This window comes from Thrips palmi, unplaced genomic scaffold, assembly GCF_012932325.1.
Source record: "Thrips palmi isolate BJ-2018 unplaced genomic scaffold, TpBJ-2018v1 HiC_scaffold_16, whole genome shotgun sequence".
NCBI lineage: Eukaryota > Metazoa > Arthropoda > Insecta > Thysanoptera > Thripidae > Thrips > Thrips palmi.
The window spans coordinates 13,109,019-13,125,090 of record NW_023144625.1 but is presented as its reverse complement, the minus strand read 5'-3'; the positions used below and the strand labels follow the sequence as shown (position 1 = coordinate 13,125,090).

The following is a 16,072-nucleotide window of genomic DNA, read 5'->3' as shown; positions in this document are numbered from 1 at the left end:
TCTGGGTACACTACTTATACTTGTTTCTCATGGTTGGAATTTTTCAACTTGATAGCTTAGGGAAAGAAGGAGAAATGCAATCTACATTTCGATGAGATTTTATTTAATAAAAGCCTGGCATATTTACAAAACTAACATTTCAATAAACGAAGATCATGTTCGCAATCCATTTTCTCAAAAAACAAAGCTAAAATTTTAATAATACTCAAGGACCTAAATTTTATGTGGACAGATTGGTCCCATGTAGATCAATTGCACATTCCATAAGCCTAGGCACATTCAGGAAATGTTACCTTCCAACAGGAAGGACTTTCTCCGAAATTAAGTGCTAAATATAATACTATAATATTAGTTTCTATCACAGCACATTTGTGAACAAATTTTCATAGCAATACATACAGTATAACAAGTACAGAGTCGATTCTGGAATGGCTTCATCGCATTACCTTACATCAACATTCGAAAATTGACATGTGTTGAGGCTGCACAGTGAGTAAAGTTGGCAGTAAAAACTCTCAAAATTAAAGCTATAAAGAAACAAGATTTTTTTTCTGTAGTTCTGGAAAAATTGCAAAACTTAAACAAAAAAAAAGTTGTAAATTGGTAACTTATTGTCATTTTATACAACTATGCAACATTTATGTTGCTGTGTCCTATGGTGTGGAGCACCAGTGAATGTTAAGAACAAATTACAGCAAGGTAATGCAGAGTATTAAAACTATCTAAAAATAAGAAACAAACGCACGAAGGGAGAAAAATGTACACGAACTTTCCAGATGTGATTTGAATGACAATGACAGAATACACACTAGTTGTGTACTTTTCAATTTTTAAATTAAAATAAATAAATTACAAGTATCAATTTTTTATAAAATATTATCAACTGGTAAAGATTTTCAACATGAGTTGAATTTTGTCATATACTAGTACAAATTCAATTGCTTACCTCAAACAATGGCCTTTTTAATTGAACATGATTAAGAATACAATGAACCACTTGTTTAAAAAACATAGTCTGCATTTTTCTTAATGACTAAGACTAGAATGAGAACATTGATTAGTGCCATGGTAAGTGTTCAACATATACTCAATTGGGTGCCACATTTGTAAGATCAAAACTTACAAGAGAAAGCATCAATTTGACACATTTTTACAGCCAGTTATCAAACACTTAATCTTACTCAAGTAGATGTGGCAAAACTGATCGGTGTATAGAAACACTCCCTTGTAAAATGTTGTCCCCCTTGACATTCACTCAGTTTGGATGGAGTGGTGACGATGGTAAAAGACCCGCTCTAGAACTATCAGTCAGATCCATTAGAAGATTTTCATTGTCACTGATTATGGATTCTGCTCCTGATTCTCTGCGACGATGTGCACTTACAGCAGCGATTGCTGCTTGCTGTTGGCTGATGGATCGTGCAAGCTGACGCTGCCTTTGCTCCCTCTGTCTAGCTCGTTTAAGTCTAGTAAATTCATCCATGTCATTGTCATCTCCACTTTCAGAACTTGTCGCACCAATGCTTATGGTTTCCTCAGCATCAACAATAGGAGCGGCAGCAAGGCTGCCCCTGCTACCCATATGACTTTGTGGTGGCGAGAAACCAGGAGCGCTTTGGACAGATAGCACCTAAAATTTTGAAAGAGAAAGAGTTTTGGAGCAAAAGTACACACATTGTTAAAGATACCTTAATTTGAATGAATAATACTATGCTTACCTCAGGGAAGTTATCACTAAATCTAGACTGTGATGCCACAGAAAGGTGACCTCCATGTAAAGGAGCCGAGCTAGACAAGGCAGTGTGTTGTGAATTTTGCATATGAGCTCCAAGGGTAGAACGGGGCACATTTACAGGAGCAGACGGAGGAGGGGCACCTAGAAGAGCTTCACTGGCATCTACAGTATCTAGATCTTTGCTCAAATCTTCTCCCTTGGCGAAAATATCTCTGACATTGGGCCGCGGCTCGGGGCGCCGCATCGAAGTTATTGTTGTTTGCTCATCAACCTCTTCAATGACTTGATCTGTGAGACGTACTGAACCACCAGCAGCCTGAAATGTACAAGTGAAAATTCATATTCTCAAACGCAATATGCGATATAAAAATTGACTTCAATGCATAGTCCCTGTCACAACAGTGTATCTCTACCTTGGGGATAACATTGATAGAGCTGCCGCTAGTCGATCTTTTGAAGCTGCTGGCATCAGGTACTCCTGCACTGTGACCACCGGTATTGCTTATGATAAGAGTGTTACCGGCTGTTTGGAAAAGAAAATATCAGATCAAAATTAGGTACTTTATTAAATCGGTTGATGAAAATAATTCTGAAAGTCAGAACATTACCTTCAACTGAGGCCATAGGAATGGCAGGTGGTGGTTGGGGCGGCTCTCTAGAAAATAGTCTTTTAAGTACTGACGTTACAGAGGCTACACGATGCAGAGATCCTGCCACAGAACCCATTCCCATATTGGTGTTGATTGATGTATTAGAGGACGTTGACAGTGTTCTATCATAATAGTGGGACTGAGGACGGCTTCCAGCGCTTTTAGCCAAGAAGTGTATGCCACTAGCTGCATCATCTTGAACCTGTAATAGATAGAAAATTAGTGACAAAGAGAGTCTCATTTAAACCTAATTCATTTGCAATTAAAAACTCAAGCTCACCATATGATCACCCATGGCCAACTCGTCTAATTTCATTGTGGAATTGAACGAGAGAGTTGTGCCAGCTGCTGGAATGTCCATATTTGCTGTGGAAGCCTGAGGGTGTTCTTCTCTAAATGGTTCACTTGCAACAGTATATGGCAATTCAGCTGGCAGCACCTCATCCCAGTACTGGTCTTTGATCAGCTCAGGGTGTTCATGATGCATTTCATCAACAATAAGGTAAGAAACCTTTCAGAGGAAAGAAGGTAAAACACTTGTCAAGCATAATGGCAAATGTTTTCAGCAACACAAATCCAGAGTGAGAAAATACCTGCACATTGCGGTCTACAATCCAGTTTACTTCAAAGTCATCATCATCTTCACCAAAGGGGTTGATCAAACTCTCTGCCACTTTAAGCCATCCCATGTAAAAGAAAAACTAAAAAAAAAAGTTTATAATCCAGCTCAAAAAAATAAATTAAAAACAGTATGGCAAAATTAACTTAAATGAAGTTTCTTACCTGAAGTGTTAAAAAGAAAGGGAAATACAAATCGATCTTGCTACGATGCTTCATGGTGGAGTCAGTGGCATCGGGATGTACCTCCAGCCACTGACGGGCGATGACAGACGTGATGAAGTACGAGTAGACGGCCAGCGTCACAACCTGGGGACGGAGGGATTATGCACTTGCAGAAAATTCCCATAAACAATGGGCAAAAAGAAGAAAAAAAAGAATAGTATGTGGGTCGGGGCCCCTGCAGGGTAGGCCATTCGTTGCACAGGCGTGCAGCAGATTGCCTACCCCGAGTTCGTAAGGCGCTTGCGACCGGGGAGTTTCAAAATGAAGCAGTAGCGATACGAATCGGGAAACGCGCGCCTTACCTGCGTGTACACGAGCGGCACGCTGATGGAGTCGTAGTTGAGCAGCATGCCGCACTGGCCGCGGAACTTGTTGAGCTCGTCGATGATGGTCTTGGAGGCGTAGTCGTCCCGGATGCGGCCCTCGCGCCGCGCGCGCGTCACGATGGACGCCGCCCACACGATGGGCAGCCAGTGCTTCGAGTGGCGCGGAAACTTGTCGTCCAGGTCGCGGATGATGACCTTCTCGTTCTCCAGCAGCAGGCCGGCCTCCACGAAGTGGTCCAGCGTCGGGAAGCGCATCTTGACGCGCGGCGACACCATGGAGAACACCATGGTGAGGCACAGGCACACGTACCGCATGATGGTGCGCCGCATCAGGCGACCACGCTCGTCCTGCAACCGGGAGGAGGGGATAGCACCGTCGCACAGTGGGCCGGCAGACCGGTGGAGGCGGCCAAAAAGCAAGTGTCGACTGGGTACCTGGCCGTGGACGTGCGCGCTGACGAAGACGGCGATGGGGTCGGGCCACGGGATGCTGGTGTACTGGTCCCACCAGCGCTGCATGATGATGGAGATGTAGAAGCCCAGGACGAAGGACAGCGGGATCAGGTCGCTGTACGCCTCGCAGTACTTGACCACGGCCTCGAACACTCTGGAAAGACAGAAGGAACAAAACACCATTAGAAAAAAGTTTAGTTTTCGTTCCAAGAATTCTCGTTTATCTACTAGCTTCAGTTCTTTACCCAACTCACTTATACTTTTTTCACTAATCAAACACGTTTCACTCACATCTTTTGCTCCTTGTCGAGGGCGAGGCGGTACGTCAAGTTGAGCGTGTAGTACAGGAAGAGGAAGGTGGCCAGGTCCGGCCATACCAGCTTGTAGATGCTGCCACGCCACCTGCAGCACCAAACACAGGGGTCAAACCAAGGGTCCTAGGCCGACTAAGTCTCCTTCACGACCCGTCAAGGGTGAGGAAGGTGGCCAGGTCCGGCCATACCGAAATCAGCCTCCAGCGGCCTCCAGCTCCAGCCCGCCACCCCAAGTCGTCTGGAGAAGCAGGAGAACGCAGACGCGGCAGCGCGGCTGCACGCCCGCCCCGAGCCCGGCCCCTCTCCCACCCCTCACCGAGGCGGCCGGGCCTCCCCGGAAGGGCCCCAAGCCGTCGGGGCGCCGCGCACCGCCAGCGAGGCCGCCGAGGCCGTCTGCCCGGCGCGCTGGCGCCGGAACCCAATGCCGCAAAACGCGGAGGGGCGCAAATGCCAAAGTGCGTGCCCGTCTGGGGGAAGGGGAGGGAACGTCACGCCTTCGTGCAGTCCATGGTGGTTGTGCAACCCCCACGGCGGTTGTGCAACCAGCGCGGCGGTTGTGCAACCCCCACGGCGACGCCGCAACCCCCGGGCTGGCGGTGCGACCCCGTAGGCGACGGCGCTATGCCGGACGGCGGGGCGCAACCCCCACGGAGGTGGTGCAGCCCCCATGGCGGCGGTGGTGCACCGCACCGAGCGACCGGGCGCCGCGACCTGCTCAACGTGGTCGATCGCTGCGGTCGATGTGTCGAAGTGGGGGCACCGCAGTGAATCACGCGAGCAGCGCGGTGCAGCGGACAATTACCGAATAAGGGGGGTGGGGGAGGGATAAGTGGTCCGTCGAAGGAAAAATAAGGGGCTGTCCTGCCGGCAAAACGGGCACCGGAAGTAGGGACAAACTGGGAACGCCGGGCAACGCTCGAACGGACCCGAAAAGCGCGTCCCCTCTACCGACAAACGCGCGTCTGCAGCTATCGGGCAGCATGCACTGCGAACCTGCTGCGCGAAACCACGGTTTCCGCATCGCCGCTGCTCAGTTTCCTCAGCGGGTTATTTTGATATCGATTCCGCCCCCTCCCCTCCCCTCCCCTCCGCAAGGTTTAGTCCAAGCGAGTCCGAGCCAGACTCCAGCCACGCGGCCACGCGCCGGAGCAGCGCGGTGCCACGGCTTCATCATGACGGACGTGGTGGGGTGGAAATCAGACACAGGGTGAGTGCGGTTCGATGTACCTCTGCCCGACCGCAGATCACCTGTCTCATCTCTCCACACTGCCAAGACTGGACAGCCATACATTTTCGCGCGCTACCGAGCGCCGTCGTCTGCAAAGAGTGTCTAGAGCAGTGGTTCTCAACCTTAGCGAAATTTTTTTAAGGGGTCGCGGCGATGCTGGGGTCGTGTTTTAGGCCGATTTTAAGCAGCCACTGCGTCTGATCCGAGGCGGGCATTTTGCTCCCTCAACGGGCAATCGGTCTTTGGACCTTCCTTTAGCATGCCTTTGTTACGGAGTGCAATTATCAGTCTTAGTTTGGGAGCAGTATTGTCTCAAAGTTGGCCGAAACGCTCAGAAATGTCTATGAAAAATCGTGTTTTGGGCCGATTTTAAGCAGCCACAGCGTCTGATCCGAGGCGGGCATTTTGCTCCCTCAACGGGCAATTGGTCTTTGGACCTTCCTTTAGCATGCCTTTGTTACGGAGTGCGATTATCAGTCTTAGTTTGGGAGCAGTATTGTCTCAAAGTCGATCAAAACGGTCGCAAGTGTCTTTGAAAAACCGTTGTGACTATTTTGGTCAACTTTGAGACAATACTGCTCCCAAACTAAGACTGATAATTGCACTCCGTAACAAAGGCATGCTAAAGGAAGGTCCAAAGACCAATTGCCCGTTGAGGGAGCAAAATGCCCGCCTCGGATCAGACGCTGTGGCTGCTTAAAATCGGCCCAAAACACGATTTTCATAGACATTTCTGAGCGTTTCGGCCAACTTTGAGACAATACTGCTCCCAAACTAAGACTGATAATTGCACTCCGTAACAAAGGCATGCTAAAGGAAGGTCCAAAGACCAACTGCCCGTTGAGGGAGCAAAATGCCCGCCTCGGATCAGACGCAGTGGCTGCTTAAAATCGGCCCAAAACACGATTTTTCAAAGACACTGCTGACCGTTTCGGCCAACTTTGGGACAATACTGCTCCCAAACTTAGACTGATAATCGCACTCCGTAACAGAGGCATGCTAAAGGAAGGTCCAAAGACCAACTGCCCGTTGAGGGAGCAAAATGCCCGCCTCGGATCAGACGCTGTGGCTGCTTAAAATCAGTCCAAAACACGATTTTTCATAGACATTTCTGAGCGTTTTGGCCAACTTTGAGACAATACTGCTCCCAAACTAAGACTGATAATTGCACTCCGTAACAAAGGCATGCTAAAGGAAGGTCCAAAGACCAGTTGCCCGTTGAGGGAGCAAAATGCCCGCCTCGGATGAGACGCCGTGGCATGTTAAAGGAGGGGTCCCGTGGGGTCGCGAAATTTTTCCTGGGGGTCGCGGAAATTTTTGGCTTCAAATTTGGGGTCGCGAGCCGAGAAAGGTTGAGAACCGCTGGTCTAGAGCACAGACACAGTGACAAGATGTGTACGACCTGTGTGTCACAAGGTCACATGCTGCTGGTCCTTGCAGTGTGCTGCCAGTGCAGCGTGCCGTGCGGAGTCCTTTTTCGGCGCCCATTTGCTGGCAATCACATTAGCGACGGCGGCGCCTCTCCACTGCCCCCGTCTCTCTCGCACCCCCACGAAAGCGCCCCGTGAGAGCGAGAGAGATAGAGATAGACCACCCACTCGGCGCCAGTGTGCTGTCGGAGGCGCGCGGCGCGTAAGGTCAAGCATGCTCGCCACTAATGGTAGTAAAAGGGCCGCCCGAGCGGCGAGGCGGCGCGGCCGGCATCTCTCGATGAATCAATGGAGTGCCACTATCTTGGCGCGCTGCCTCGTCCCGTCTCGCCGACCACCGAGACACTGGCTGAGCCCTGCAGACTGATACCGAGAGTCGTTTTCGTCGCTCTGTCTCTCTCGCACTCACGGGGCCTTCCCTGTAGGCTCGAGAGAGGCAGGGCGACGACTCAGTCGGCTGAGCCTCCTTATCAAGCCGACAGAGATCTCGTCGAAGCGCTTCCTTGTCCCTTTCAATTGCCTCCTAGGAATCATTCCGAATTTCAGAGCGGGAACGCACCCTGGCGTGTACACTCGCGGCGCGCGTTTCTTCTCGACGCAGTGTAGCAAAAGCAGCCGGTCACGCGGACCGGCGAGCATTAACACCCCGAGTCGGCGGGGCGGGGCGGGGCCGCCACCGGAAGCGACGCCAATCGGCGGACGCGTGCGCCGAGCGTGCGCGTCGCGCCGAGACGCACCGGTCGGTAGCTTATGCCTGTAGAGAGACAAGCCGCCATTCTGGTGTCTTTCTATCTACGCCAGGTCGGCAGTCCGGCGGCAGTCCGGCGCCGCGACTAAATAGGCGGTTTACGAGGCGGCAGTGACTTTGGCGACGGGTAAACACGACGCCCAGGGCTCTGGAGGAGGGGGTGTGTGGCACACTGTGTGCACGCCGGGGGGCGGTCGGGGCGGTCGGGCGCCGGCGCCAAGGGCCACAGGAGGGGCGAGAGGAGGAGGGGCGGCACTCGCGGTGGAGTTGCCCATAGGGGTGGAGTTTGGCCTACTGGGGTGGTGTGGCCGTGTATCCCGTTGGGGTGTAGTGGCATGTTGAGGTGGTGTGAGCCCAAGGGGATGTAGGGGCATTTCGAGGTGGAGTGAGCGTGGGTGGAGTGGCTCACGGTTGTCGGAGGCCTGGCCCATGGGGTAGGATGGCCCGGACGGTGGGTTGGTTCATATCACGAAGACGGCGTGGCATCGTTAGGGGGCGACGGGGGGCAGCTCATCAAGAGCACAGGGCTGCACTACAGTACCCCCTCCCCCTTCCCACCACCACCACTGCAGCCGCCGCCACTGGCTTGCACTAACGAGGAGTGAGTGTCCGAGAGCAAATTTGCGCTTTCATGACAGCCGCGAGTTCAAATATCGGAGTCAGCCGAGCGTCTCTCGTAACCAACGACCCTCTGCGGAGATGCGACGCCGAGGCCGCCGAGGCCGAGAGGGGCCGAGGGGGCGCAGAGTCGCACAGGACCGCCGCAGCAGACTGATCCGAGAGTCGTCTTCGTCGCTCTGCCTCCCTCGCACCAATGGGAGCGGCCCGTGAGTGCGAGAGAGACAGAGGTACGAAAACGCCTCTCGGAATCGGTCTGCAGACTAGAGAGCCGGAGAGTCCAGAGAGGCCTGACGAGCTCGCAGAGGTGCTCTGTACTTACGCCTCGAGGCGTTCCTCGCCCTCGGCGCCCTCGGCCCGCTGGCGCACGAAGAAGAGCGCGAATTGCGGCGCCATCCTCGCCGTCTTATTGCAGCCGAAGGCCGATCCCTCTGTCTCTCTCCCTCTTCCGAAAAGCTCTGCCTCTCTGGCACTCCCTGCGGGGAAACCACCAGTGTGGCATCAGTCTGCGCTGCTTGCTGGCGGTGTACTCTGTCTCTCTCGCCGGGCAGTATCTCTACCTCATTTGCCATGCATGGCTGGCCCACCCTGTCCTAGCCCCATCAGCGCAGAAACAATCAAGCCTAGCCTAACCCGGCCCGGCTCTGCCCCAGCCGGCCGGGGCATCCACGGGCTGCAGACTCATTCCGAGAGTCGTCTTCATCGCGCTGCCTCTCTCGCACCCATAGGGGACGCCCCGGTGCGCGAGAGAGACAGGGCGACGACGAAAACGACCCTCGGAATGAGTAGCACGAGCAGGTAGGCAACCCAGCAGCGCGACGCTCGCAGGACTGCCGCACTGCGCCACTGCGGGCCAACGGACCAACGGGCCGGCGGGGTGACCTTGGCGCCGAACGCCGAGGCGGGGCGCGGCGCGCGGCGCGGTCGGCGGCGTGGCCTAGTCCGTCTTGTGGAGCCCAGCCCGTCCCGGCTAGGCTCCAACGGACGAACCAGACGGCCATCTCCACTGGCCGGCGGATAATTACACACGCTTCAATCACCGCCCCGCCCCGCCCCGCCCAGGACGAATGGCACGGCGCTAGGCGCGCTAGGCCCGCATGCGAGCCCACTCCACTCTGTGACGCACTGGCCTGGCCGGCCCGGGTTCAACACCCCGCAACCCCGCCTCTATAGTGCCAACGCGAAAACCGCCACGCCAGCAGCATTCCCAGAGTCGCAGGCGGGCACTACGACTACACTCGGCTGGGAAGGAAATTACAGGGTGGCCCTCTGACCCTTCAACTCTAGCAGCGACTCTCCAGCCCGACTGTACTTCTTTCCGGCGGTCCGCCGGAGCAATCAAAGATCCGCGGGGAATCTGTGTGAAGAGAAGAAACGATTTACAGCCACCGGGCGAGGCACGGCCACAACCATCCGAGCCATCACGGCGCCCAATTTGAGGAACCGCACCGCCAGGCAACAGGCGAAAAGCACCAGCAGACAGACCCCGCGAGTCGTTTTCGTCGGAACGCCCCGTGGGTGCGAGAGAGACAGAGCGCCCTGACCAGCACACTGGTGGCCTCTCCCGGGCGGCGCCGTCGACTTCAGTCGGGCCGGGCCTTCCCGGCGACGCGAGCACCTGACCGGAAACCAAAGGGAGTCATACAACCCAGTGCCGGAAATAGCCACACGCGGCACCGTCAGTGTGGAAAAATAGTTTGTTTCCAAGCTCGGTGTCGCGCGACTCGCTCGGCAGCCGTCATGGTTCGGCAGCAGGCACATTCCGAATGACACTCCTCCGTCTGTCTCTCTTGTGCGGCGTACCGCGGCAGTGCGAGAGAGACAGAGCGACGACACCAGCCCACAGAGGGCACACGCCCACGACTCCTCAAAAGAGTTGCAGAGGACGGCGCCAGCTGGTACACTATGTACCCGAGAGAGGCGGGGCGCTGGTAAACGATGTGCCCGAGAGCGGGCGCTGGCGCCGGACCGAGGCTCCTCCACGACACGACAGCGTGCCGCTGCACGCGAAGACCGTCGCGACCGTCATGGCGGAGCCGATTTCCCGCCAAGGCCGCCCAAATGCCCCGCGGCACTGCACTGCTTGGCGCAGCCACTGCAGCGCCGCGTGCAGTCTGTCTCTCTCGCACCCCTTCGGCACACTCCACGAGTGCGAGAGAGACAGAGCGATGAGTGCGGGCAGCGGAATGGCTCGGCGACAGCAGCGCACCGCGCATCCGAGGCTGCTTAGCACACATTGCCTCGGAAGGATTACCCCGGTCGCCTGCCTGTCTGTCTGTCTCTCAGTCCGTCCGTTCGCCTGCCCCGAGGCCTGCCCTTTGACAAGGGCCGTCCCATTCAATTCCAAGCGAGGACGAGGGCGCGCACGGGGCGCCGTGAGGGCAGTCGGCTGGACGAGCTGGCGGGCCGGGCCGAGCTCCTTTGAAGGCTCTCACGCCTTTGGAGCGCCTGCCAGGCCCGGGGTAGGCAGCCCTGCCGCCGCGATGCACCGCCGCTCGCCGGGGTGCCCACCTTCCGGGCGGTAGGGCCGCCTCTAGGTCCGGCAGCAGACTGACTCCGAGAGTCGTTTTCGTCGCTCTGTCTCTCTCGCACTCTTGGCGCGTCCCCTGTAGGTGCGGGGTAGACGGCGACGAAGAGGGCTCGCGGAGTCGGTCTGCAGGCCCGCCGCGCAGACAGACAGCGCCGCCGTGACGTCCGCGCTACGCACGGCGCGCGGCGTGTCCTCGCCTCGAGCCTCGAGGACGGCCACCACGGCGACGGACGTGCGCGACGTGCGCGACGTGCGCGCGGGGATAATGGCTGCGTGTGTCAGGTGACCGCACTAACCAGCAGCAAGCGGCAGCGGCCGGCAGTGGGCCGCATTCCCAGACATTCCTAGCAGTGCGGCAGCGCGGCCTAGTTCCAACATCCATTCATTCTGCAGAATCTCCCCAAAACCGCCACACGACGTGCGAAAGTGGCGATCCGACACGCTTGTTGCTGATCCGACCGAGCGAAAAATTCGCCCGTTTGAAACCGTCGCGAATCCCACCTCCGGAGTGCCGAGGAGGTGCAGCCTGTCTCCCACACTGTGCGGCGCGTTGCGGCGCGCGGCGTTCAAATTGGACACTTCCGGTATCGGCCTGGTCGCACCGCGCATCACGCGACCACACGCGCCTCTCGCTTTGCATGGGCTGCGGCCGAGGCTTCGGCAAGGCCTGCCGCGAGCCGCGAACCCCACCCACACACAGACGTACGCACACAAGCACACAAAGACGCCGTCACAAACACAGTCACAGACACACACAGACGGCCGAAGGGAAGACCTCAACCAGCTGGAAGATAGCGACACCTCCCCACGATAAGGCTTGCACCGCGCCGGGCTGGGCCGGGCTTGGCGCTTCGCGGCATGGCTTTGCTATCTCCAACGCGGGGCGTGCAAGTGTGCGACTGTGTGACCGCGTTGTATGCCCAGCAACAACAACAACAGCAAACTGTGCTACACGAGAGCGGCCGGCGGACTGTTGCTGAAAATCGCGGCCCGGGGGGGGGGGGGGGGAGAGCAGCTCGACGACGGGCTGCACTACACGCAGTGCACCGCCATGCCGCCGAGCCGAAAGGCCACGCGGTCCACGCGGTCTCTGGTTCCGGTCATTGTCGAAGCGCCGCCGCGCCGGTCCACTCAATAATGACAATGAGCAAGCCTGGCTTGGCTGCCTGGCTGGCTCTCCGATCCGCCGTCCGGCCGCAGCGCGCGTTGCCATGGAGACTGGATTGCCTCGCAGCGGCTCTGTGTGCTGACTTTGACGTGCGGTGTCGATTCCGCCTCCCGCTCCTTTCCGCATGACACTACTCCAGCCGCGACTCGCTGTAGCATCGCAAACATTAGTCGCTTCTCATTACCGGGGTTCAATGAATGCTGCTGTCTGGCCTCCATCTCGGAGAACGAAGCATCCATCTCATCTCTGTGCCCCTCCCCCTCTCCCCCGGCTCTTGTCACTTCACTTCTATCTATCTCTGTGTCTAACCGCAACTAAAGGGGCACGCGGCGCGCCGCAGGGCACTAGGGCAGCCCTAGGGCTCCTCAAGGGCTTTGGTGCCGACCGGCTTGTTATCACACGGAGGGTTATCAGCGGCCCACGCCCCGCCCCGCCCCGCCCCGCCCCGCCCCGCCACACGCCGGGCGGGCCGCGCGTTTTAAAGGCTGGGCTTAGGGCGCTCCGAGGATGAGGTTGCGGCATTCTGTTTGCGCTCGCCTCGCCTGCCTTGCCTGTGGGGCGGCGGGGGCGTCTGGGCTGGCGTCTGGCGCGAGCGGGAGTCTTAGCCCGGAGGCGGGGCGGGCGGCGTAGGGCTTCTTGATTCAACCCATTGAACAGATCGACGCGCGAGTGTGAAGCCTCGCCCCCTAATCGTTTCACGACTAGAGCGTCGTTCATGCCGTGTCTCTGTGCTTTGACGGTACTTTTAGACTTGCCTTTACAGATGATCCACGGGTGATGCACCGACAGCGGGCTGACTTTGAGAACAGTTTTCGTCGCTCTGTCTTTATGAGTGGGAGAGAGTCAGCGGCGACAAACGACTCTAAGAATGAGTCTACTGGAGGCTCAGTAGTCATGGTCGCGGTCCCCCCCCCCCCCCCCCCCCCGTCGGAATGGTTTCGGGTCAGTGGTTCTTCCCCGGCGCGCCTTTCCGTGTCCGTGGCCCAGTGTCCCTACAGTTTCCGGACAAATTACGTCGCAGGAACGTTTCCCTCGGCGCGGCCACGACGGCGATGCAGTCGTCACCTGACTCGCTGCGCTGCGCGCCTCTCCGGGCCGCGGCCCGCCGGCCCGGTGCTTTCGTCGCTCTGTCTCTCTCGCACTCACGGGGCGCTCCGTGCGACAAACTACTGTGCGGAACCAGCCCGCTGCGAGGCCCCCGCCCCGGCGCCCCCGCGCATAGAGTCGCATTGTTCCATTTGAGTGTCGCCAGACCGCCAGACGCGGGGCTCGACGGGAGCAGGGACTTCCCCGCCGAGCGCCGACGCTGGGCAAGGATTCACGAAGTGGCTGCGGCTCTCCGGCGGCAGTGCGGTGACCGCGACGGTGGGGCGTGTACTTCGCGCACTTAACAGTGCAGAGCGCGGCCGGCGCGGCCACGCCAAGGAGGCACGCAACAACCCCATGCAGACGCGAGTGATCACGAACAGTGCTTTCGTCGGCCCGTCTCTCTTGCACCCTTACGGGCCTTTCGGGACGCCCCGTGAGTGCGAGAGAGAGAGAGCGACCTCCCACTCGGGATCAACTCTGCAGCAGACGAGCCATTATGCGCCGAGGGGCCGCGTCGCGTGAGGCACAGCCAGGCACAGCGAGGCGCGGGTTGGGCATGGCTCGGGGTGCGGGGCGGCGCTGGGGCGGCGGCCCCCGGGTACCCCCCCCCCCCCCCCCCCTCTTTCTTTGCAAAGTTGCGCTCGTTGCGACAACTTTGATGCGGAGCGGCGAGCCAGACAGACAGCAGGTGAATCGGCGCCAAGCTTCTTGCGTACACGCTCGGGCCGGGAAGAGTGCCATCATCAGCAGACTCATTCGTGTCGTGCTCGTCGCTCTGTCTCTCGCGCACCAATGGGGTGCGCCCGAGAGTGTGAGAGAGACGAAGCGGATGCTTGGCAGACTTTTTCCAGTGGAGGCGGGTTGGCTTGGCGGGCCTGCGGTGCCATTTTCGGTTTTGGCGCGAAAGGCTCAGATAGGCAAACGCCACGCCGCCGCACGCAGCGTCGGCGCCGCAGCCAAGGAGGACCAATTAGCAGGCACTGGCGAAAACGACCAAAACCGCCGACAAAGTGAAACAAAACACAAGCACGCACAGTCAGGGAGGAGGGGGAAGATGAAGGGGTAACCGCCCCTCTCTAAAGGACACAGGCGCGCATCCAGACTCGAAGGAAGAGGAGGTATGTCGCTCCTCTGGCCGACTTACAGGCCGATTGTGGGACAAATTGCCTACCCATCGGGCGTTTTATTAAGGATAGGATAGGAGGAGGAGGGGGAGGGGGCCATGGTCATGAATCCCCGAGGCCCACCGCCCACCCCCTGCGAACGCGCTTAAGGGCCGAGGCACCGGCACGGCCAAACGCTACAGTTGGCTCTGAAAGAAGTAGGTACGTTGTTGCTGCTCCCCTCCCACCACCAGCACTGGGCCATTTCTGGATGCGCCACTGACAGCATTCACAGAGGTTCCAAGCGCGGCCAGCCTCGCCCCTCCCCCTGAGGGAGGCTAGACTCATTCAGAGAGTCCTTTTCCCCGCTCTCTCGCACCCATAGGGAACGCGCCCCATGAATGCGAGAGAGACAGGGCGACGAAAATTACTTTCGGAATCAGTCAGCTGGAGGGCCTCAAGCAGTCCAATTGCCATGAGCGGAGCGGCTCCGTATCACTCATGACTCACGCCGAGTGCATGGCAGTGCATGGCAGGCTGCCTCCCTCCCTCCGCGGCCTTCCAAGAACGGCCGGCGCACTTACTCACCGAATCAAAAGTTTGAGGAAACAGCCGAAGCCCCGGCAGGTGGCGACTTCGCCGGTGTACGTCACCGTCATGGTTCTTCCTTATTCACGCGACGACACCAACTCGACTGTCTCTGTCTCTGCTTGTCTCAACGTCGGCCCGCACGCATGTTTGCACTTGACACTCACTCTTCCTCGCACACGGCGACACGTTGGACGTTAAGAGGTTAGTGCCGGCTGTCGCCCGGTCTCGCTTTTTGGCGCGGTTATGTTATCCCGGTATGGGCGCGTCGTCTGCTGGCGTCGTCTGCTGCCGGTGTGCAGACTCGACACCCCACGGCGAACGAACGACGGACTGTCTGCTGTCAGATCGGTGGCTGTCGTGGCTGGTGTCGGGCGGCTTGATGTCCTCCACCTCGCCGACGTCGGCGTCGCGTCGCGCCGGTGCACCGCGGACGAACGCGCGCCAGCGGCAGCAGACAGAGGCGAGCCCGCGCGGCCTGCCGATGGCGAGGCCAGGCGTCAACTGAGAGGGGGAGGGACGGGCGGCCACCGCCCCCCGCCAGCCAGCCAGCGGCGCGCTGCCCGCGCTGCTGAGCCAGCGACGGCGGTGGCGACGCGAGGCGCGGTGCGGGGTCGGCGTCGCGACGCCGTGCCCTCCGAGCCGTCATCGCGCCGCACGAAGCACCAACACCGAGGCCCGCGGCCGCCTCTCTAGAGCGACAGAAGACAGAAAGGTCCAAACACAGCATTTGTGATTTCTGAGCGACGAGGGAGGGGGGGGGGCGGGGGGCGCCGTGCCAATATCCGCCGTCTCATTTGCTTCAGACCAGCAGGCTGCCGCCTGCCGCTGACCCTCAGACTCAAGAATCTGCTAATGGCAGCGGCAAATCCGGCAAGTTTGCTCCCCCTTTCCCTTTCTCTCGCCCAGCATCGCGCGATTCGCACTGATTTGCCACAAGGTTTGTGCCCTCGCTGCGCGGAATCGAAATTTGAGGCCCGCATCGATTGTGTTGGCCGGGTTGGCACTTCCCTCCCTTCCTTTGAGACACCCTTCTTTGTGCAGTCGTCGCAGCCATACAGCGGCACGGCAGCACGGCGGTGAAGCAGTACTTCTTGTTTTCTTTCGGCCCTGCTTAGAAATGTAGATGGTGCGTGCGAAATTTAGAGTTTGCGAGAGTCTGCCTGTCGCCGTGACGTCCGTTACGGTCGAGTCTGGGACTGCAGTGAGACGCGCGATGGCTGCTACGCGCCGCGCTATTTCTCATACT

At 57.7% G+C, this 16,072-nt stretch overlaps 1 protein-coding gene across 1 annotated transcript; it reads right to left on the bottom strand.

The window, feature by feature from the left end:
* Positions 1–82: 82 nt before the first annotated feature.
* On the bottom strand, positions 83–15,285 carry LOC117642033 (bestrophin-2-like). The gene is made up of 11 exons (XM_034379815.1): positions 14,824–15,285; positions 4,299–4,409; positions 3,990–4,161; positions 3,531–3,902; positions 3,169–3,312; positions 2,979–3,086; positions 2,666–2,896; positions 2,344–2,587; positions 2,149–2,258; positions 1,719–2,051; positions 83–1,630 (listed from the first exon to the last, which is right to left on the bottom strand). The coding sequence occupies exons 1-11, from the start codon at positions 14,892–14,894 to the stop codon at positions 1,256–1,258; spliced, it is 2,271 nt and encodes a 756-aa protein (XP_034235706.1). The 5' UTR covers positions 14,895–15,285; the 3' UTR covers positions 83–1,255.
* Positions 15,286–16,072: the final 787 nt, after the last annotated feature.

Bases quoted from the DNA above. Each gene is read 5' to 3' on its own strand.
- LOC117642033 (XM_034379815.1), bottom strand. From the start codon at position 14,894: ATGACGGTGACGTACACCGGCGAAGTCGCCACCTGCCGGGGCTTCGGC. The intron at 4,162-4,298 runs GTGAGTGAAACG...CTGTCTTTCCAG, and splicing joins CTCGACAAGGAGCAAAAGAT to AGTGTTCGAGGCCGTGGTCA. The intron at 2,052-2,148 runs GTAGAGATACAC...TGTACATTTCAG, and splicing joins CTATCAATGTTATCCCCAAG to GCTGCTGGTGGTTCAGTACG.